Raw genomic sequence first — 23,799 nt, 5'->3', positions numbered from 1 at the left:
CATCTGCTCGTTGTTCTTCCATTCTGCTTATCTCTGATTCACTTTCCGTGGTTACTTCATCCCTGGATACATCCGTTGTTTCCACTAGTTTTTTGGTTATGGTCTTTTTATTATCTACCTTCTTATCCTTTTTCTCTTGTTGTTTCACCAGTCCAGGGCTTTTTAAGCTTTCCTCTTGTGTCATATACTGTTTTATGGAGCTGGTTGCTGCACTATTTTTAAGATGTTTTTGGGGCGCTGCCCTTTGTGGTGTGTGTGTGTGTGTGTGTGTGTGTGTGTGGTTTTTTTTTTTTTTTTTTTAAAGGTAAATTTTTATTGAAATTTTTGTACATACAAAGCAGACAGTACATCAAACACACATCCTAGACGAACATCGCCCGGTACATCATTTACAAAACTTTGGTAGCTGGTACACATTGAGCATTTTCATAAAAAACACACAGAGAAAGGTGGGAGAAAAACAGAATCGTTAATTTACTCAGATCTATTCAACGGGCAGAGGTATCAGCCATCAGTCAAAGTTCAAGGAGCAGGAGGTATGGTGCTCTCGGAATCAACCCAAGAGCCCCAGACCTTCAATAATTTTTTTGGACACCCTCTGGCCTCATATGTCATCTTATACAGCGGTATAGCACGATTGATGGTGGTGAGCCAAAAGGCAATGGTAGCTAAGGATGGAGACTTCCAGTGGAAGGTTATAGACTTCTTAGCATAGAACAGTACTATCTGCAGGAAGGTTTGCATATTCTTAGATATAATCTCGTCATCAATGTGGCCCAGTAAACACCTCAGAGGATTACATATATTGGGTATCTCAGTCAGCGAGCTAATAAAGGCCGTGACCTCCGACCAGAACTTTCTAATCGGAGCACACCCCCACATCGTATGAAAGAACGTGCCATCGGCCGCGCCGCATCGGGAGCATAGCGCTGAGGGGATTCTGCTCAGTTTGAACAGTAAATGGTGTGAAGTAGGATCTATATAACAGTTTGGTCTGTATTACCTTGTCACGGGACGAAATTACAGAGGGGACCTGGAGGGGCAATACCTCCTGCCAGATCTCCTCTGTCAGCTCAGGGATGTCGGCTCTCCAGCTAGCAGCCGCTTTGCTCAGCCTTTGAGTCGTAGTGTGCAGGAAAGACCCATAATACGTGACACTTACTTGGTGTGCGAGGGGTCAGTCAGTAGTCGCTCCAGCCGAGAAAGCTGGATGACTATGTTACGAAGGCCAAACTGCGTTGCTGCAGTGTGGTGTATCTGTAGGTAAAGGAAGTAAGCTGTGCGTGGCAGATTATAGTCTCTACGAAATTCCTCAAAAGTACGAAACACATTGTCCGAGAACAGATGTAAAATAGTTTTTACCCCCCTTTTCGACCAGTATCCTCCATCCTTTCTACGGAAAAATTCTGGAAGGTTCGGATTTCCCTTTGTGGTTTTACTCGTCGTTTTACTCATGATGCTTTTCACTGCTCTGATTCGCTTCCCCAGTTTGAAGTTTTATAGTACTGTTTTTCTTATGCACACTGACCCATCCACTCCACCCTCCAGGTACCCTGCTTTTAGCTGTTTAACAAAGTGGGGGGCGAGGGAAATCCCTTGCAATCCCGACGCTTAATACGTCTTACCTTATTAAGCTGTAAGCAGAGTGTTCAATGTATTTTGCAATCAGGGGGGACAAAAGGGAGGAAGACCGAAAAAGGGGGGGAGATCCTATTTCCCTCCGGGTTTTAAAAGGCGTAGCAGGTTCCACCAGTTTCAGCTAGGCCAGCTGGGTTAAATGACGTTATATGTTTATGATTAGCTATATCTGTGCCTTCTGGCAGGTGATTTCTGAAGGTACCCATGTAAGATCAAGCTGATTTATATTACTTTTATTGCCAAGCAGGGCTATTAGACTCTACCGCAGTCTAAATAGGGGGGTGTTAGTCCTTATATATATATATATATAATTTCTATTTATGCCCACCGAGCTAGCAACATTTATACACACCCCATTCTTTGGTTCACCTGCAGTCCATTTAACCATACAGTTGTATTGCTAGGTGCTTAATTGTATTGGTTTGGTTTATAGTGTTATTTAGCTCGTATATGTCTCAGGTGAGAGAGCTTTTTACCTCACCCTGCTAATGCGAGCAGAAAGACCGATTTTAAACATTACCAGGCAAAGTCTCCATTAGGCCCCTTTCACATTGAGGAGTTTTTCAGGCGGTAAAGCGCTAAAAATAGCGCTGCTATCCCGCCTGAAAAACTCCTGCACTGCAGACTCAATGTGAAAGCCCGAGGGCTTTCACACTGAGGCGATGCGCTGGCGGGAGACAAAAAAATCTCCTGTCAGCAGCATCTTTGGAGCGGTGAGAGGAGCGGCATGTATACCGCTCCTTCCCATTGAAAACAATGGGAACCACGGCAATACCGCCCGCAATGCGCCTCTATAATTAACTCTTTATCGGCCGCTAGCGGGGGTTAATACCGCACCGCTAGCGGCTGATACCCGCGGCAATTCCGGCGGTATAGCGCCGTTATACCGCCACCGCAGCTCCCGCCCCAGTCTGAAAGGGGCCTTACCTATGTATACAAGCTTCTTGCTGTAAAGATGACCCATACACAGTTCGCTTTGCAGTTATCTGGGAGAATCAATTTAAAGCACGACTCAGCTGATTTATTATCCAAACCATATCTGATTATACACCAGTACCTCCTTTTTCTGCTCCTCTTGTTAGCTGGTGTCCTTGGCTGCCTCCAGGACTACTCACATGGCTCCAGGAGGGATCCTCCGTTCAGAGAGAAGCGTCGCTGGACCGTGGAACAGGTAAGTGTATGTTTGTTAAAAGCCTGCAGCTACACATTTTGTAGCTGCTAAATTTTAATAAACAAAAAAAATGGCTGGAACTCCCCTTTGACAAAATAAAGGCAGACATTACAATTTGGTACAAGAGGAATCGGAGGGCTTTGCTCATTAGAGTTTACAATCTAAAAAGGGAGGGATTAGAACAAGGTTGTCTTGAGTCCAGGAATCCCCTTTCTTCTTAAGGTAATTTTTTCAACTTTCACCACCCTCTGTCTGACCCCAGTACATCCAAAGGAGATTTTCCTTTACCATCCTTAACCATCTTTTGGGACAGTCTTTATCAACAACTTTACCTTGATCTCTGAAAAGTGAAACCCTGCTAAAATGATCAGGGTGAGTGAGAATAATGTACAAGTAGGTGATCGTGGGAATAATGCATTTCTTCCCCCCCCCCCCCCTTTCCCTTACATTGATTACCAGAATGCCACCCATATTTGACAGTTAAAAAGATAATTGGTATCATGCAGCTGACTCATGTAGCCCCCACTCTTCCTCTACAAGTGTGAAAAGTTTGTTGTCCGGGGGTTCTATTTTTCAAAGCCGGGCACCCCTTCCATAGACTCCCATGTTAAATGGTAATTTCTCCGGTGACTTTGGGGACCTGGTGCCGGTCTTTTTTTTTTTTTTTTTTTTTTTCGAAGCCAGGCACCCCTTCAATTGACACCCATGTTAAACGTTAGTCTAGTCATGGGCACAGTGAGGCATGCACATGGACACCCTAGGCCAGTGATGGCGAACCTTGGCACCTCAGATGTTTTGGAACTATATTTCCCATGATGCTCATGCACTCTGCAGTGTAGTTGAGCATCATGGGAAATGTAGTTCCAAAACATCTGGGGTGCCAAGGTTCGCCATCACTGCCCTAGGCTTATACTTGAGTCAATACGTTTTCCCATTTTTTTTATTTTTTTTGTCAAAATTAGGTGCCTCGGCTTATACTCGAGTGTGTGTGTATATACGGTAAGCTTTAACGGGAAAAAAAACCTGGAAGTTGATTGGTTTCTATGCAGGTCTTCACCATATTTTGCACACTCTTTATTAGTAATCCAACCACTTTGTGTGAATCCCATTTGTGACTGACCCACATAACTTTGTGGCATTTTTGCTCATGCAGCATCATTTTTGTTTCTCTCTCGTTTAGTGGAAATTGCATTGACTAAAACCCTTTTTTCTTTTGCAGGGTTGGTGATGCCTGGTGGAAAATCTTCTTGAAGATCTGGATACTATATTTGACTGAAAAACTTTTTTATAGGCAGTAGCCATGGAAGAAGATGTAAAGTTGGAAAGTGCCAACGATGACCCCAAGCCAGGAGCTAAATTAGACCGAAATATTTCTGTCAGCGAGTTTTCCTGCAATTGCTGTTATGATATATTGGTGAACCCTACCACTTTGAACTGCGGGCACAGTTTTTGTAGGCACTGTTTGGCCCTGTGGTGGGTTTCATCAAAGAAGACTGAATGTCCTGAGTGTCGCAACAAATGGGAGGGATTTCCTAAAGTTAACATTTTGCTAAGGTAAGACATGCATTGTGCTAAGTTTGTTTTTTATCTGTAATCGTATTGGATAAATCATGTCTGTGATGTTCCAACAATGTTTTGTTTTGCAGTTTACGTTTCCAACATCTTATATGTAAAGAAAGCAAAAATTCTCACACGCTCTCAAAAAGCGCCCGATTCCAGTGCTTTTTCTATCCACGGCAGGGGTTTTACACGCATATATACTTCCTCCCTAGACTTGAAGAGGCATCTGCCAAGAGTTTTGTGCAAGTGTTAATCTGGCCTAGTGCTTTAAAAACAAATTTCTGCTGTCATAGTTTTCAGAACCAGGACTCTGTAGCAATGAATACATTAGCTGTGCTCTTGCATTCGTTATGTGGTCTGTGCCAGTAAAGAGGATACCATTGTTAAAGCAGTATTCAAGGATAAGTTCAACTTTAGAACATACATTTTCCAGCTCTTGCTTCCTCTCCCCCTTCCATGACATCAGGCAGTGGTTCTCCTCACCGCACCCGCTATGACTTTTGAAAAATGGCATGTCGCTGAATCCTGTGAAGGCACAAACTAGTACCTTCTGCCACAGTGGCAGATAGACTTGCAGTTTGAATGAACTACGGGTACATTGATGAGCATGCCTGTAGTTCATTAACACTGCCTACAGCCTTAAGGCTCCATTCACACCTGGGTGTTCAGGAATCGAGGACTATTTTGCCCACGATTCTGGAATTGTTGCAAAACGTGGGCCGTGTTTACAATGCCATTACTTTGAATGGCACCCCAATCACGGTACGATTTTTGTCGGGCTGCAAAAGGTCCTGCTCCTTTTTGAGCGACAAGCTTCGTACGTTGCAATTGCAGCGCGGTCAAATTGCACCACAATTGGGGTGCCATTAAAAGTAATATCGCAAACGCGGTTGTGAATGGTGCTTAAAAATTACAGACCTTGCAGAGGTACAGGCAGCAGAGCTGTGGGCAGTGTGTATCGCCGAGTATTTTCCGGGGGGTATCGCACAGGGTATTGCAGGGATGGCTGGATCTGTGATTGCAATTGTCACAGATCCAGCCCACAGCGCTGCTGACACCCACTCTCTCTCCTCTCACACTGTACCGATCGGTACAGAGAGGAGGGAGGAACCGGCGTCATCACATGACGCTGGTTTGTTTACATGTGATCGCTCCGTCATTGGACGGAGCGATCACGTGGTAAACGGCCGCTATCAGCCGCAATTTACCGTGATGCGCCGTGTCCTCTGCACCCTGCGGTCACGGACACTCCCGTGTACGCGATTCTGGGAGGATGTCCTCCCAGAGTTAACGAACCGCCCTGTAGACGTCTTTTGTCTATTGGCGGGTGGTTAAGGTTAAACCTCTTTTCTTATTTTAATGAGTGGCCACGTGTCTTGTTAAACTCCCTTCCGCGAAAAAGATTTATCCCTATTGTGGGGTCACCAGTATGGTATTCATATCCCCTCTCAAGCGCCTCTTCTCCAGAGAGAATAAGTTCAGTCTCATAGCCAATAAAAGGGTCTGGAGGCTATTAGTTATGTTGCACCCCCCCCCCCCCCCTTTTTTTTTTTTTTTTTACTCCTTCCATTTCATCCTTCCTGAGGACTGGTGCCCAGAACTTGACAGCATACTCTAGGTGCGGCCGGACCAGAGTCTTGTAGAGCGGAAGAATTATAATTTTATCTCCTGGAGTTAATCCCCTTTCTAATGCATGCCAATATTCTGTTTGCTTTGTTAGCAGCAGCTTGGCATTGCATGCCATTGCTGAGTTTATCATCTACTAGGACCCCCAGTGTATAAATTGCATTTGTATTTTTGCCCCCAAATGTATTTTAAAATTTTCTACATTGAAGATCATTTGCCATGTAGTTGCCCACCTCATTAATTTTTTTCAGATCTTTTTGCAAGGTTTCCACATCCTGCAGAGAAGTTATTGCCCTGCTTAGCTTAGTATTGTCCACAAATGCAGAGATTGAACTGTTTACCCCATCCTTCCAGGTCGTTTATGAACAAATTAAATTGGATTGGTCCCAGCACAGAACCCTGGGGACCCCACTACCCACCCCTGACCATTCCGAGTATTTCCCATTTATCACCTCCCTCTGATCTTGCCCTTGTAGTCGGTTTTCAATTTATGTACTTGCCCTATGGTCCATGCCAAACGGACCTTATTTTGTACAGTAAATGTTAATGGGGAACTGTGTCAAATGCTTTTGCAAAATCCAGATTTGTTGCCTCATTCGGCGGAAGACGACTGCATTCCTTGGACGTCAGTTTATTTGTCTAGATCTGTGGAGATCCAAGGATGAGACTCCTTTTTTGTTTTACCAGAAGGACCCAAGAAGGGGCAGGCAGCTTCCATTGCCAATTGGGTCAGCCAGTTAGTCATTAAGGTCTATGGTCTAAAATGTGAAGCTCCTCCCCTTTTTATTGAGAGAGCTCATTCTATCAGGGGTGTAGAACCTCCTGGGTTTTTCGCCATCGGGTATTTGTAAGGCTTCTACCTGAACTTCAATGCATACATTCACAAGGTTTTATCCGGTAGATGTTCGAGCAGCTGTAGTTTTGGCTTTCGGCCGTAGTGTATTAGAGGCTGCTGTTTAAAGTCTGGCTATTTTTTGTTTGGCAGGGTGTCTCCCTCCCCTCTAGGTTATTGCTTTGGGAAGTCCCAGTAAGTAATGAATAATAGCCTAACTCTGTGTCCCGTGATCTATTCAAAGAGGTAAAGTATGATCAATGTTTTTTATTTTAGATTCTTAATGTAACAATTCTAAATAATTTCATGTTCTTTCTTTCTCTACCCAGAGATGTAATAGAAAAACTATTTCCTGATGCCATCAAGGAGAAATATGAAGACCTTGAGCAGAACAGTGAAATTGGCCGAGCCTTGGAGGCCTTCAATAAATTTGGAGATGAACAGAACCAAACGTCTTCCAGATCAGGACGAACTAATTTGAACAGAGGAGGAGGAGGATTCTTTTCAGGGGTGTTGACTGCTTTAACAGGGGTGGCAGTGAGTGACCTTTTTTTTTAAATAATTGAAACATTGCAAAGTGAGTGTGACATGATTTATTTATCTTTTAAACCAAATTTACCTATAAGCAGGGGTTGACAAATTTGCTTGGAATCTAGGAGCCAGCTAAAAAAGTTAGGAGCCAGAAAACGCGCCCCGTCCCGACGAGCTTGCGCGCAGAAGCGAACACATACATGAGCAGCGACCGCATATGTAAACGGTGTTCAAACCACACATGTGAGGTATCGCCGCGATTGGTATTGTGAGAGCAATAATTATAGCTCCTCTGTAACTCAAAACATGCAACCTGTAGATTTTTTTAAAATCTCCATAGGCGACGTTTAAAGGGTAAAAGTTTGACGCCATTCCACGCGCAGACGTAATTTTGAAGCGTGACATGTTGGGTATCAATTTACTCGGCGTAACATTATCTTTCATAATATTAAAAAAAAATGGGGATAACTTTACTGTTGTCTTATTTTTTTAATTAAAAAAAGTGTAATTTTGTCCCCAAAAAAGTGCGCTTGCAAGACCGCTGCGCAAATACGGCGTGACAGAAAGTATTGCAACGATCGCCATTTTATTCTCTAGGGTGTTAGGATAAAAAATATATATAATGTTTGGGGGTTCTAATTAGAGGGAAGAAGATGGCAGTGAAAATAGTGAAAAATTACATTAGAATTGCTGTTTAACTTGTAATACTTAACTTGTAATACCAACGGCCACCACCAGATGGTGCCAGCTTACACATCTGGTGGTAATAACTTGTAATACCAACGGCTCACCACCAGATGGTGCCAGCTCACAAAAAAAAAAAAAAAAAATTATTTTTATTTTTTGCCCCCCCTTCCAAGCCAAGTCGCCAGGACCCTATTTCTAGTCGCCATGGCGACCTGGCGCCCGGGATTTGTCGACCCCTGCCTATAAGTATTCTATAAAACAGAAATAAAGTCCGCTTGGTGATTATTTTTTCCTACAAGTAAGCCTATAATAAGGCTTACCTGTAGGTAAAATGAATATCTCTTTAACGTGCACTGTTTAGGAGATATTTGCTCTTTTGACAGCCTGAGTCTTGCCAGCGCATGTGCTCTGAAGAACCGGCCTACCTGTGCCATTCTTTTAGAGCGATGTGCCGTGGCCCTCATGCATGTGCAGGAGTGGCATCGTGGCTCGGCCGTTCAAGCTGCCAGAGCATTTGAACCCAGAGGGAAACCATGTCAGCGGTATAAGTGCACCACTGGAGAGCTTTGTTCTATGGTAAGAATTTTCATAATTTGCTAGTATGCCAGGGTTTGACAAATTTGCTTGGAATCTAGGAGCCAGCTAAAAAAGTTAGGAGCCAGAAAACGCACCCCGTTCCAACGAGCTTGAGCGCAGAAGCGAACACATACGTGAGCAGCGCCCGCATATGTAAACGGTGTTCAAACCACACATGTGAGGTATCGCCGCGATTGGTAGAGCGAGAGCAATAATTCTAGCCCTAGACCTCCTCTGTAACTCAAAACATGCAACCTGTAGATTTTTTTTTTTTTAAACGTCGCCTATGAAGATTTTAAAGGGTAAAAGTTTGTCGGCATTCCACGAGCGGACGCAATTTTGAAGCGTGACATGTTGGGTATGAATTTACTCGGCGTAACATTATCTTTCATAATATTAAAAAAAAATGGGGATAACTTTACTGTTGTCTTATTTTTTAATAAAAAAAGTGTAATTTTTTCCCAAAAAAGTGCGTTTGTAGGACCGCTGCGCAAATACGGCGTGACAAAGTATTGCAACGATCGCCATTTTATTCTCTAGGGTGTTGGGATAAAAAATATATATAATGTTTGGGAGTTCTAATTAGAGGGAAGAAGATGGCAGTGAAAATAGTGAAAAATGACATTAGAATTGCTGTTAAACTTGTAATGCTTAACTTGTAATACCAACGGCCACCACCAGATGGCGCCAGCTCACACATCTGGTGGTAATAACTTGTAATACCAACGGCTCACCACCAGATGGCGCCAGCTCACAAAAAAACCGACCTGGTGCCCAGGATTTGTCGAGCCCTGTAGTATGCAATGCCATTGCCTTGCAGGGGATTATTTTTCTTAACTGCCATGGTTTACTACTGCTATTTCCTTAGCATTGAAATGTAATGTTTTACGTGCAAGTCTAGGCAGAAGCAGTACTTCCATTTTTTTCAGTGGAATTTAAATAGTTGGCACACTAAAATGGCACATTTGGACCAGCTTGGTCCAAACGGATGCAGCAGCTGTGTGTGCTGTATAAAGCCTCATTTAGTAAAAAGTGATGTTGGGTATGGACTCCAGAGAGAGTGTTGTAATTTTTTTTCCCCTGTGCATATCATTAGTAATTCCTCATCTGGAATACGCAGTTCAGTTTTGGGCACCAGTTCTCAAAAAAGGATATTGGGGAACTAGACACAGTGCAACCAAACTGATAAGAGGCATGGAGGAGCCCAGCTATGGGGAAAGATTGGAGGACCTGAATTTATTCGCTTGCAAAGAGATTAAGGGGGGGGGGGGTATAATCAACATGTACAAATCTATAAGGGGTCCATGTGGTGTTCACTTTACGGTCAACACAGAGGACAAGGGTGCGCTCTTTACGCCTAGAGGAAAGGAGATTAATCTCCAAATACAGAAAGCTTTCTTCACAGAGCTGTGAAAATGCGGGATAGACTCCCTCCAGAGGTGGTTCTGGCCAGCTCAGTAGATTAACCACTTCCATACCAGGCACTTGCGCACCTTCCCGCCCAAGCCAATTTTCAGCACTGTCGCACTTTGAATGGCAATTGCGCGGTCATGCTACACTGTACCCAAACAAAATTGGCGTCCTTTTTTTTTTCCCCACAAATAGAGCTTTCTTTTGGTGGTGGTTTTTTTTTTTTTTTTTTTTTTTTTTTTGCGCAACAACTAAAAAAAAAGATTGAAAATTTTGAAAAAAAAATATGTTTTTTTATTTTTTTCTGTTAAATTTTTTTTTGTAAATAAGTACGTTTTCTCTTTCAATTACGGGCACTGATATGGCAGCACTGATGGCCACCGATGAGATGGCACTGATGGACATCGATGAGGTAGTACTGACGGGCACAGATGAGGTGGCACTGATTGGCGGCACTGATGGGCACACATAGGCGGCACTGGGCACTCATGGGCGGCACTGATGGATACTTATGGGTGGCACAGGTGGGCACTGTGGGGTGGCACTGATGGACACTGGGGTGGCACTGATGGACACTGTGGGGCAGCACTGATTCCCATGTTGCCAGTTAGTGCCCACTTGTGGGCACTGGTTGGCTTTTTTTTTTTTTTTCCAGGCTTTTTTTTTTTTTTTTTGCCCTTCCCTGGTGGTCCAGGGTGGGCTTCCCTGGTGGTCCAGTGTGGCGCTCCGAGGGGGGGCTGCGCTGATAAACAATCAGCGCGAACCCCCCCTGTCAGGAGAGCCGCCGATCGGCTCTCCTATACTCGCGTCTGTCAGACACGAGTGAGGAAGAGCCATCAACGGCTCTTCCTGTTTACATCGTGATCAGCTGTGATTGGACACGGCTGATCACGTGGTAAAGAGCCTCTGCCGGAGGCTCTTTACGGAGATCGGAGATGCAGGGTGTCAGACTGACACCCCGCATCACCGATCGCCCCCACGAAATCCTGCAGGACGTCCAGTCAGGATTTCAAAACCACTTCCCGGACGTAAATCGGCCATAGGCCGGGCGGGAAGTGGTTAAAGAACGGCTTGGATACTTTCCTAAATACACATAATATAACTGGGTACTAACATTTTATAGGTAAAGTTGATCCGGGGAAAATCTGATTTCCTCTTGGCGGTCGAGAAGGAATTGTTTCCCCCTGCTGTAGCAAATTGGTTCATGCTTTGTGTGTGTGTGGGTTTTTTTTCCCCTCCCGCCTTCCTCTGGATCAACTGGGTATATGGGATTGTTTGACATCTTGTTTAAAAGAAACTGAGGAGTGTGAAAAATGTCGGACATCAGCTGAAAGCTAGCATCTTAAGTAGAGGGTATTCCACCCAAAGTGTGGTATTGTAGAATCTCTGCGGCGATATCCCATCACCAGAAGAGGAATAAACATTCACCTTGTGTTCTAAAACGCGTGACAAGATGGTGTCAGTCAGGTCCTGCGGCAATGATTAGCATCCAGATCCATGTACCCTTTCAATGGGGTTGTACTGCATAAAAAAGGGAATATTGTGTAGTATGTATTAAAAGTTGGGCGTACATAAAGGCCATAAAATAGTAGTATAAAATGCAAGAAAAGCACACTGCTCCTACCACAAGGTTGCAGCGACAACGTCTGTGTATAGGACCCTCCCCGACGTGTTTCGTGTTCAAACACATGTCAAAGGTATCTGCTTATAGCTGACGTCTTGTTGTGGAGATGCTTGAATAACCCCAGACCCAGAAATGCTGCAACTTATCCTTTTGCTCCCAGAGCCATTTTTGCTCACGTTTTTGGCACACCTGTTAAAAATAAAGTGCATCGCGATCAACATTTTCAGGAGTAGATGGGCCGACACATCGCGTGTCTGTATGGTCTGAGAGCGTTTTTGCAAGACAATGTCTTTGAGTAGTGTCATATCACAACTGAGTATAAAATAGAAGAGGTGCGCGTCTAAGTGTAACAATATGATTACATTTAATGAAGGTACAACATTTAGAAACTCACATTCTCCTCACCGCCATTGATGTCGTCCCTTCCACGCGCGGTTCAAGCTTCGATTTCAGATCGCTCTACTGCAGGGTAGTCGTCACGATTACAGACTGACAGTGGTGAGAGCTGGTGGTGAGGAGGACGGTCTATGTGCATCGCTTTACCCCAGATGCCTGCATACTTAAATGTGCCTCCTTTTAATCATCAACCACGTGAGTTGCTAAATGTTGTACTTTAATTAAATGTAACTATATTGCTACACTTGGAGGTGCCTCTCTTCTCTTTTATACTCTGTAGCTCCTGCTGGATTTTGCTTCTAATACACTAGTGGAGGCTTCCATTTCTGGGTGGGTGTTTTATGGTTGCACAACTTATCACATATATTCTTTTTATATGGACTATAAACTGAAGCACTTAAAAATGGTTGTGCAACAAATCATTTGAGTTTCTTTTTATTATTTATGGGAAAATTTGCTTTGATATACAAGTGCTTTGGATTACAAGCATGCTTCCGGAACAAATTATGCTCGGAAGGAAGGTTGGGACTTTAAATGAAACATGCACCTAAAGGCGTGATAACGGACAATGGATGTCTGACCAGTAGGATGCATATTACAACTGTACTAGCTGAATCTCTATACCCAGCACACAGGACAGTAGTACATAATTATATATATAATATTACATTATAGCATAAAAGCATTACAGTACTTGGTAATAGTATAAAAAAAGTCAGGCAGATTAATCCATACATGTCATGATTGTTACAGCATAATACAAAAAATAGTAAGATGATTCAGCTAGTACAGTTGTAATATGCATCCTACCTACTGGTCAGACACCCATTGTGCGTTATCGCTCTTTTAGGTGCATGTTTCATTTAAAGTCCCAACCTTCCTTCCAGCTTAATTGCTATACAGGGATGGAGACACTGGACCTACAAGTCCTATGCCTCATATAAAGTCCCAAATTCCTCTATTCCCCCCCCCCCCCCCCTCCAAGGTTTTACAGTGTGTGTGTGTGTGTGTGTGTGTGTGTGTGTGTGTGTGTGTGTGTGTGTGTGTGTGTGTGTGTGTGTGTGTGTGTGTGTGTGTGTGTGTGTGTGTGTGTGTGTGTGTGTGTGTGTGTGTGTGTGTGTGTGTGTGTGTGTGTGTGTGTGTGTGTGTGTATATATGTACAGGGAGTGCAGAATTATTAGGCAAATGAGTATTTTGACCACATCATCCTCTTTATGCATGTTGTCTTACTCCAAGCTGTATAGGCTCGAAAGCCTACTACCAATTAAGCATATTAAGTGATGTGCATCTCTGTAATGAGAAGGTGTGTGGTCTAATGACATCAACACCCTATATCAGGTGTGCATAATTATTAGTCAACTTCCTTTCCTTTGGCAAAATGGGTCAAAAGAAGGACTTGACAGGCTCAGAAAAGTCAAAAATAGTGAGATATCTTGCAGAGGGATGCAGCACTCTTAAAATTGCAAAGCTTCTGAAGCGTGATCATCGAACAATCAAGCGTTTCATTCAAAATAGTCAACAGGGTCGCAAGAAGCGTGTGGAAAAACCAAGGCGCAAAATAACTGCCCATGAACTGAGAAAAGTCAAGCGTGCAGCTGCCAAGATGCCACTTGCCACCAGTTTGGCCATATTTCAGAGCTGCAACATCACTGGAGTGCCCAAAAGCACAAGGTGTGCAATACTCAGAGACATGGCCAAGGTAAGAAAGGCTGAAAGACGACCACCACTGAACAAGACACACAAGCTGAAACGTCAAGACTGTGCCAAGAAATATCTCAAGAATGATTTTTCTAAGGTTTTATGGACTGATGAAATGAGAGTGAGTCTTGATGGGCCAGATGGATGGGCCCGTGGCTGGATTGGTAAAGGGCAGAGAGCTCCAGTCCGACTCGGACGCCAGCAAGGTGGAGGTGGAGTACTGGTTTGTGCTGGTATCATCAAAGATGAGCTTGTGGGGCCTTTTCGGGTTGAGGATGGAGTCAAGCGCAACTCCCAGTCCTACTGCCAGTTTCTGGAAGACACCTTCTTCAAGCAGTGGTACAGGAAGAAGTCTGCATCCTTCAAGAAAAACATGATTTTCTTGTAGGACAATGCTCCATCACACGCGTCCAAGTACTCCACAGCGTGGCTGGCAAGAAAGGGTATAAAAGAAGAAAAACTAATGACATGGCCTCCTTGTTCACCTGATCTGAACCCCATTGAGAACCTGTGGTCCATCATCAAATGTGAGATTTACAAGGATGGAAAACAGTACACCCCTCTGAACAGTGTCTGGGAGGCTGTGGTTGCTGCTGCACGCAATGTTGATGGTGAACAGATCAAAACACTGACAGAATCCATGGATGGCAGGCTTTTGAGTGTCCTTGCAAAGAAAGGTGGCTATATTGGTCACTGATTTGTTTTTGTTTTGTTTTTGAATGTCAGAAATGTATATTTGTGAATGTTGAGATGTTATATTGGTTTCACTGGTAAAAATAAATAATTGAAATGGGTATATATTTGTTTTTTGTTAAGTTGCCTAATAATTATGCACAGTAATAGTCACCTGCACACACAGATATCCCCCTAAAATAGCTAAAACTAAAAACAAACTAAAAAGTACTTCCAAAAATATTCGGCTTTGATATTAATGAGTTTTTTGGGTTCATTGAGAACATGGTTGTTGTTCAATAATAAAATTAATCCTCAAAAATACAACTTGCCTAATAATTCTGCACTCCCTGTATGTGTGTGTGTGTGTGTGTGTGTGTGTGTGTGTGTGTGTGTGTATATATATAATATATAATGCCCCTGCCCTTTGTTTGTGATACGGCACTGCATTGCTTTAACTGACAATTGTGTGGTCATGTAACGCTGTACCCAAACAAAATTTTCACCACAAATGCAGCTTTCTTTTGATGGTATTTGATCACCTCTGCAGGGTTTTAATTTTTTGCGTTTTAAACTAAAGCGACTTATTTAAATTTTTTTCCCTAGCTAGTAGGAACAGACAATCTGTCTCTCCTCTCAGAACAGGGATTTGTGTGAGATATCAATCATCTCTATCTTGTAGACCACTGCTATTGGCATTTAACTACTTGCCGACCTGCTGCCGTCATTCTACAGCGGCAGGTTGGCTCTCCTGCGCGAGAGCCCATAGCTCTACGTCTGCTCTCTCGCAGGCAACTAGGGGCGTTCGCCCCGGGCACACGCGATCGCTTGTTACAGAGCGGGGACCGGGAGCTGTGTGTGTCCCCTAGTGAGGCCACCCCCCCCCCCCAGTAAGAACACACCCAGGGACATACTTAACCCCTTCCCCGCCCCCTGGTGTTAACCCCTTTACTGCCAGTGGCATTTTTATAGTAATCAATGCATTTTTATAGCACTGATCGCTATAAAAATGCCAATGGTCCCAAAAATATGTCAAAAGTGTCCGAAGTGTCTGCCATAATGTCGCAGTACCGAAAAAAATCGCTAGTAAAAAAAATATTAATAAAAAACAAAAAATATGTAGAAGAATACGTATCAGCCTAAACTGTGGAATTTTTTTATATCTATATCTATATCTATCTATATATATATATATCTATCTATCTATATATATATATATATATATATATATATATATATAATTTTCGGGGGATATTTATTATAGCAAAAAATATTCATTTTTTTTTTTTTTCAAAATTGGCGCTCTATTTTTGTTTATAGCGCAAAAACTAAACCGCAGAGGTGATCAAATACCACCAAAAGAAAGCTCTATTTGTGGGAAAAAAAGGACGCCAATTTTGTTTGGGAGCCACGTCGCACGACTGCGCAATTGTCAGTTAAAGCGACGCAGAGCCGAATCGCAAAAAGTACTCTGGTCTTTGACCCGCAATATGGTCCGGGGGTTAAGTGGTTAAACAGGTCCCTAAATAATGAAAATTGTATAAGCAAATCGTGGAGAACCAAGTCAGTCAGTGCAGTCCTCTGCATATTTATTCCAGTTCAGTGGCCTAAGGTATTAAAGACCTTTTATTTCACAGGACCCGACAAAAACCATTCCATTGTTTTTAGAAGTCAGCAATTGCTGCTTTTCTTAAGGCTAGGGTCACACACTTGCAAATTTTGGATGCAGTTTTTTCCACATCCAATTCATATGTTACATTAACCTGCTCTACATGGGGCCGATTCACACATCTCCAGGATGTCTGCGGAATCGATTGCATAGGAGTCCTGTGTGTCTTCTGGCCTATTTCAGGTCCAAAATCTGACTTGAAATGGTGAACAGGGATGCACCTTACCCCTGCTGTGAGACGCTCCGCACTACAGTGTGAATCCAGCCTTAACCACTTGCCTACAGTGGCACTTTTACCACCTTCCCAGGCCAATTTTTAGCTTTCAGTGATGTCGCACTTTAAGTGACTATTGCACCATCGTGCTACAATGTACTCATGAATTTTTTATCATTTTGTTCACAGAAAAGCTCTTGACAAAAAACAATGTAATAAAAAAAAAAGTGTTTTATGACAAACTTTTTTTTTTTTTTTTGCAAACAGTAATTTTTCTCCTTCACTGATGAGGCGGTGCTGGTGGGGCAGCACTGGTGGGCACTTATTGGCATCGCTGTTGGGACTGCACTGATAATCCGTGCCCTGATTATCAGTGTAGATGTTCCTTTAGGCTGGGTTCACACTACTTTCATCCTACTTTGCTCTGTGTTCAATGTTTCCCTATGAGAGCGTCTTGTAGCGTCCTACACAAGTCGGTCCGACTTTGAAAATGCTCCCTGTACTACTTTTGGTCCTACATTGATCCTACTTGAGGCCCATTGAATATCATTGAAATCGTACCAATGTAGTATCCTGTTCATGAAAGTAGGATGGATGTAGGACCAATGTAGGACCAATGTAGCAGAGCAAAGTAGGATGAAAGTAGTGTAGTAGTGTGAACCCAGCCTTAACCAGCTTGTGTTTTTTCATTATCAGCTGTCAAAGGACACAGCTGATCATGTGGTAAAAGGCCACTGTGATTGGCCCTTTTACCTCCCTCTGTGATCAGCTGTGTCTTAAGGACGCAGTGATCAGAGCCTGCGTGCCGCAGGTGGTATGCGGGCAGCGCGATCACGTCCATGGGCCCCGTGCTGTAGTCGTCATTCGGCTATAGGATGGGAACTGGTTAAAGAATTCCAGCTACGGATATCTTTACGTAGTTACATTGGTCCAGCTTGGACTGTATCTGGAAATCTTTGTAGTAGACAACTCTACTCCAGTGATCTCCACTAGCTTCTGTGCCCTGTGCCAGACAGCTGCCTGTTAGAAAAGTTTTTGAGTGTCTGTGTGACTATTAAAACCAACCTGAGATTTTTAAAATGGCTTCTGAGCACATGTTGCATTACCTTCTTTTGTCTTTGTCTAGCAAGCTTTGCTATATTGTAACACCCTGTACAGGAAACGCTGATGAGCAAAATAAAGTTGCGTACCAGGAGCTGCCAGTGTTTTCCTCAGTCTATAGAAGCATTTTATAAGTATTAGGAGGGGGCTGTACTCCTCTCGCCGCTCGGTGTAATTCTTGATTTTGCCTTTGACTCTAAAGCATCACCCAGAACGTACCGGTGCATTTTGAATAAATTGTCTTCAGTTTGACTAATCACAGGGGAAGGAATTATCCTAACGCTGCCCCTCTGCATCGTTGGCACAGGAAGTTGGCCACTTGGCACAGACGCTATTCAGAGAATGATTTGCATTATTTTAGTGAATGCAAAGCATACTCTGGTCAAAGAGGAGAGGCATTAATGTCATGTGCTCCACCTCGTCCGGTCAGAGAATACTTTACATTCGTTGAGAAAATGCACAACATTCTCTGAATGATGGACGATCTCCTGTGTTCAGTATGCAGCAGGGCAGCCACTTGGCATGGGACCTTAAGGATCACTGGTGTAGTGGTGTCTACTACAGTGATTTCCAGCTTCTAGAGCAGGAGTCTGCCATCTGTAGATCGTGATCTACCAGTAGATTGCGGTCTAAGCGTGCTGAGCTGCCATCCCAGAGCATCAAACGGAGTGCATTGCAGAGGGACTACTTGTAAAGATTGGAGCTGTTGTAGGGAGCAGGTGCAAAATAAGCTGATGCCTCCTCTGTAGCGCTGGCTTCTCTCCTATGTAGAGTGATACCAACTACACCTCCACCTCTTATCCCAGCTAGTGGTGCCAGTAGAAGAGGTTTTCAGGTCAGTGTGAAGAAATACACTGGGCATAATGGTATAGGGCTGCTTTCATGTGCTGCGATTTACCCACACCGTGGGTGCAGCTTTCCTGTGGGTTTACTGGGCTTAGCCATAGACTTCCTTTGTATCTTGCGAGTTTGGTGCACTTTCTGAAAGCGCACCACACCTGTGTAGCAACTGCCCTGCAGCCTTGTAAGTAAACACGGGGTTAAAGTAGGCAGCGTTGTTGCTTTCTCACCACCTGGTTTAACCCTTTGGACCCCACAGAAGCTTGCGGTTGAAGGTTTACAGTTTTTGTTTAGTGACATTCACAATAGTCATAACTCCCCTGCTTCCCTTTCATTTGGGATTATCAGGAGAAGACCAAATCGGGCACCCATTTTAGGCCCACTATTCCCTCCCTTTTCTTTTTGAAGGAGGGGCGGGGGGGAAACAACCCTTGTTTTTTTATATGAACCTCAATTCTAGCAAGTTTTAAACACACTAATTCTGTAAGGATGCACATATTTATCATATATTGTTACAATTTACTTCTCAGGTTGTGTTGCTAGTGTATCACTGGAGCAGTCGAGAGTCTGAACACGACCTCTTGGTTCACAAGCCAGTTTCTAAATGGACGCCTGAGGAAGTAGTGCTTTGGCTTGAGCAGTTGGGTCCGTGGGCTTCACATTATAAAGAACGCTTTTTGTCAGGAAGGGTGAATGGAAGGTAAGAGCACACATTTATTTATTTTTTTATTTATTTTTTTTAACCTTTTTTTTTCTTCATTAGTAATTTTCAATCACCTTTTAACTACTACCTTGTTGTATACACAGCTCGTCCATAACTTTATGGTCACTGACCAGTAAAGTTGATAACATTTGATTATCGCATTGCAATGGCATCTGAAAGTTGGTAGGATATATTTGGCAGCAAGTAAACATGTTCCTGAAGTTAATGGCTAAGCGTAAGGATATATGCGACTTTGAGAAGGGCCAAATTGTAATTGCTAGGCGACTGGGTCAGAGCTTCTCTTTCGTGATGTTTCTGGTCTGCCGTGGTCAGGATCGAGTGATCCAAGGAAGGAAAACTGAATTGCATGAATTAACAGCGCTATCGGAATATTGAACAACTTGATGTGCTCAAAAAATATTGTCCGTGACAATATTATCAAAATATACTTGTATAATTAAATGCTCCATAATAAGGGGCTTTTGTGGTTCATGATAAAGTGCCACGCTCCCCTCTTGTGACCCCACTCACCAGAGTTAATGGACCCTCCGCATTGCAGTCTGGGGGTCAATAAAGCTGTGATCTAAAAGATCTGATGTATTAGAAACTTTCATATGGGTATTCATGTGGATAGACCGAGGTAGATCAATCATAATGGGGGAAACGGGGGGAAAAAAGCTAATAGTGAAGTACCGCAGGTACTAAGTGTACTGCGCAATCAAACAATGTAACTCACAAAACTACTCTGTAAAACAGGCATCCGTGTATGTTCCAGGTCTGCCGCTGGACGGCAGAAGTTGCGCCAATGGTTAGAAAAACTGTAAATGCTTCTATTCAAAATTACATATTTCTGGTTTCTCGAACCAGTGACGCAACTTTTGCCGTCCAGCGGCAGACCCGGAATATACACTGATGCCTGTTTTACAGAGTTGTCTCGTGAGTGGCGTTGTTTGCGCAGTTCACTATTGGCTGTTTTTTGTGTTGCCAGATATAATTGCGTATAAGTGTGTAACGCAAGTAAAGAATCCAGAGGGAGCAGCGATTAGGACCGTTTGAAAAGTATATAGCAATTTGGGCAGTATGTCCATTTTAATGATATTTATATGACTGAACCAAGAGATAATAGGTTTATTGTAAGATTTACGACGGTTGCGAATAAGTGTGAGCAGGGGTGTGTAGTTTTAGATCTGACAGATGTCCATATCCATGCTACTCTTTCTAAACTTAAGTATTTAATGGTTGGAGGCTGCCACTTAAATGGGAAGTTGGAACAAAGTCTAGATAGGTTTGAAAGAGGCCGGCTATCTCTTTAGGGTGGTGAGTCGGCCAATAGCGTCTTTCAGTTTTGCTATGTTCTATTTCTTATATACACAAGGAAGAAAAAAAATGACAAACCAGCGACAGGGTCATGGGCAGCAAAGGCTCACTGACGAATGTGGGGAGTGAAGGCTGGCCTATGTAGTTTGATTTCAATAGAAGAGCTACTTTAGCTCAAAAAGTTAATGTTGGTTCTAATAGGTGTTAGAATGAACAGTGCATCACAGTCCTGTGTAGTCGCAGACCAGTCAGGGTGCCCATATTTACCCGTATCGACAACCAAAATCTCCTACAATGAGCGTGTGAGCATCAGAACCGGACCATGAAGCACTGCAAAAAGGTGGCCTGATCTTCTGAATCACGCTTTGGATGGCTGAGTGTGTATAGCTTATCAGGGCAAGAGATGGCACGGATGCAGTATGGAAGCAAGGCAACTGACAGTGGCTCTTGGCAATGTTTTATATGTACCGCCTACCCAAACATTGTTGGTGACTTAAGTACACACCCTTTATAGAAATGGTATTCCCTCATGGCAGTGGCCTCTTTCAGCAGGGTGATGTGCCCTGCCTCACTGCAAAAATGGTTTTAGGAATAGTTTGAGGTGTTGACTTGGCCTCCAGATATCTCAATGCAATCAAGCATCTCTGGGATGGGCGGGGGAAAAAGATCTGTTTCATGAAGGCTTCACCACAAGACAGATCTGCAACTCATTGTTTCTTGTGGAAAAAAAAAAAAAAGATCTGCAACTGACATCTTGGTGCCAGATACCAGAGCATATCTTCAGAGGTCTAGTGGTGTCCATGCCTCTATTAGTCAGGTTTGCTTTGGTGGTATAATACTCAATATTGGATGAGTGGTTATAAAGGTATGGCTGATCGGGGTATATAACTTGTAGTGTTGTATCATCTGTTTAGTCTATCTTTTCTGAATGGTGTTGGTCTGCACAACAATCTGTAAGACCCCTTTCACACTGGAGCGTATTGCAGGCGCTATAACGTTAAAAATGGCGCCTGCAACACGCCCTTAAAAATCTGTCCCTATTCACTCAGTGTGAAAGCCTGAGGGGCTTTCACACTGGAGTGGTGTGCTAGCAGGACGGTAAAAAAAAAGTCCTGCTAGCCGCATCTTTGGAGCGGAGAAGGAGCCGTGTGTTTTACCGCTCCTCCACCGCTGCTGCCCATTGAAATCAATGGGACAGTGCGACTATACTACCCGAAATGCGCTGCTTCAGCAGCGCATTGCGGGGCGGTTTTAACACTTTCTCGGTTAGTGGGGGGTAAATGCGCCCCGCTAGCGGCCGAAATGCGCCACAAATCGGCCCATCGAGTCAGCGGTAAAAATATTGGCGTTTTACCGCCAATGCTATGGGCGGCACAGTGTGAATGGGCTCTTGGAGAAGTACATTTTATGACTTTATTTTTTTTTTTTTTTTATACCCTGACCTTTTGTTTTGTTTAAATGTACCTTGACTATACAATCAGTGATGGTGTATTATTGGTTTCTTACTTATGGCCAATGTGTTTTTGCTTCTGCTTTCCATTCAAATGTCCCCAACCTTCTTCTTCTTTTTTTTTTTTTTTTTTTTTTTTTTTCTCTGATTTAAGGCAGTACGATCATTATTAAATTTGTTAGCTTCTTATAGTTTTTAGTTTATTTTCTTGTATTAGGGCATCCTAGGCTAGGTGTGCATACATATTTTTTCAGTCATGTGCTTTTCATTAGGCAGCCCATTCATAATTGGCTAGCACTTGCCTCAGCTCCCCAGAAACTGGAACTGCAGCTTTGACACACTACAATGCTTGTTGGTGCATTGAGTTGCTGTCCAGCGCACCTTTATTGGCAATGTGCGTGTGATGCCATTCAAAATTAATGGTATTGCACCATCGCAAATGGTGTGCAGTGCCACAAGTTGGTTAGGCACACATGCCATCTGCATATTCGAGAAATCCATGTTCTGCTTTCTTTAACATTTAGTTGTTGTTAACTGTTAGTAGTTGTGGGGTGACCTCCATGGTATGCTAGTTGTATTGGGGTAACCATTCAAATTTTAAACCTTTTTTTTAGGCTTGTAATTTTATAACTTTTGTAAGCTTTACTAAAAGTTTCTAATGCTTAAAGCATTATCTAAAACGCTGATGATTTTGTGTTACTTTCATCTCCTATGATGATTTTACAGGCTCCTGCTCACAATTGCAGAAGATGAGTTCGCAAAAGAGCCATACAGCATAGAGAGTAACAGTCATAGAAAAGCCATTATCATGGAGCTGGACAGAGTCAAAACCCTGGGAGTCAAACCACCTCAGAATTTGTGGGAATATAAGGTACAATTTTTTTTTTTTTTTTTTCATTGCTTTTAAATCATTTTTTTTTTCAATCGTAATCTACCCTAATGCAATATTTTATACATTGAGAGGTGGTTTTTTTTGTGTTTTGTGTCCCCACTGCAGATTGTTAAATGTCGGTAGAGCTTGTGTTTCTGGAATTTCCCACACACAAATTGCATGCCTAGCATGTACCTTATTTACTTTCAGCTATATGTCCAATCCAGTATAAGAGAGAAAATAAATTACATTTTTATTAATTTTTTTATTTTTTCTAAAAGTGGTCCCATGATGAATCCGCTCGCAGGACCACTTTTATCTTGCAGAACATCAAGCCATAGTAATTAAAAAATAAAAATACTGGGGGTTATGCAGCTAGCTGCTACCATAACACTTATATTTAACATCAAATTAAGATGCATGGGCCGGTCAACAAGGGGTTAAGGGACACAAAATTCTGAGACCGTTAAATTGCACAGCTACACAAGGGGTGTGTGTGGGGTGTTTTTTTTATTTTATTTTTTTTAGCAGCTTAGACATGCCAGTAAGTGAGGAGGGAGAAGAGCAGCGAGCCGTGACTGACAGTCTACAGCTCTCTGCTCATGGAGCTCTGAAAAACCAAGGGATCTGTGGTGCTTGATCTCTCGGTTGTCAGTGCAGAGGTGTCGGGACAGATGCAGCATTGGACTGATGCTGTATCCACCTAGGTAAGTATGAATCTGCAACAAAAATATAAAAATTTCCATTAGACCCCTTTCATTCACACTAAGGCAGTGTTCATGCATTTTTAGGGCTAAGAATGGCGCCTGAAAACTGCTTCCCATTCACAATGTGTGCTTGTGGGACAGTAAAGTCTTGCAAGCAGCAACTTTGGGGTGGGTTTGGAGCGCTCCTAAAATTTACCTGAATGGGCAGCGCTTCCAAAGCCTTAAAAGTGCCGCAAAACGTGTGTTTGTTTGTTTGTTTGTTTGTTTGTTTGTTTGTTTGTTTGTTTGTTTGTTTGTTTGTTTGTTTGTTTGTTTGTTTGTTTTTTTTGTCACATGACCTTAAAAAAAAAAACTGCCGTTGGCACCTGAAAATCTCTGCTAAAGCACTGCAAAAACATCCAGCACTTGAGCGCTGTTTCAGTGGCGCTTCAGTGTTAAAGTTGTTTAGCTTCTCTTTTAAGCACCCTACTGACAAATGTTTATAAATTCTTTCCAAATCCTTGTTT

At 43.0% G+C, this 23,799-nt stretch overlaps 1 protein-coding gene across 2 annotated transcripts in view; it reads left to right on the top strand.

Annotated features, from left to right (window-relative positions):
* Window positions 1-23,799, top strand: part of BFAR (bifunctional apoptosis regulator) — a 46,714-nt gene that overhangs the window by 8,915 nt on the left and 14,000 nt on the right. For both annotated transcript variants that reach the window (XM_040356870.1, XM_040356871.1), the window contains exons 2-5: window positions 4,029-4,363; window positions 7,157-7,364; window positions 18,776-18,945; window positions 22,442-22,586. In XM_040356870.1, coding sequence (XP_040212804.1) covers window positions 4,110-4,363; window positions 7,157-7,364; window positions 18,776-18,945; window positions 22,442-22,586 — 777 coding nt within the window. In that variant the 5' untranslated portion in view covers window positions 4,029-4,109. The remainder of the gene's footprint in view (window positions 1-4,028; window positions 4,364-7,156; window positions 7,365-18,775; window positions 18,946-22,441; window positions 22,587-23,799) is intronic.

This window comes from Rana temporaria, chromosome 6 (assembly GCF_905171775.1).
Source record: "Rana temporaria chromosome 6, aRanTem1.1, whole genome shotgun sequence".
Classification (NCBI taxonomy): Eukaryota; Metazoa; Chordata; class Amphibia; order Anura; family Ranidae; genus Rana; species Rana temporaria.
This window is presented reverse-complemented; position numbering and strand designations above follow the sequence as displayed.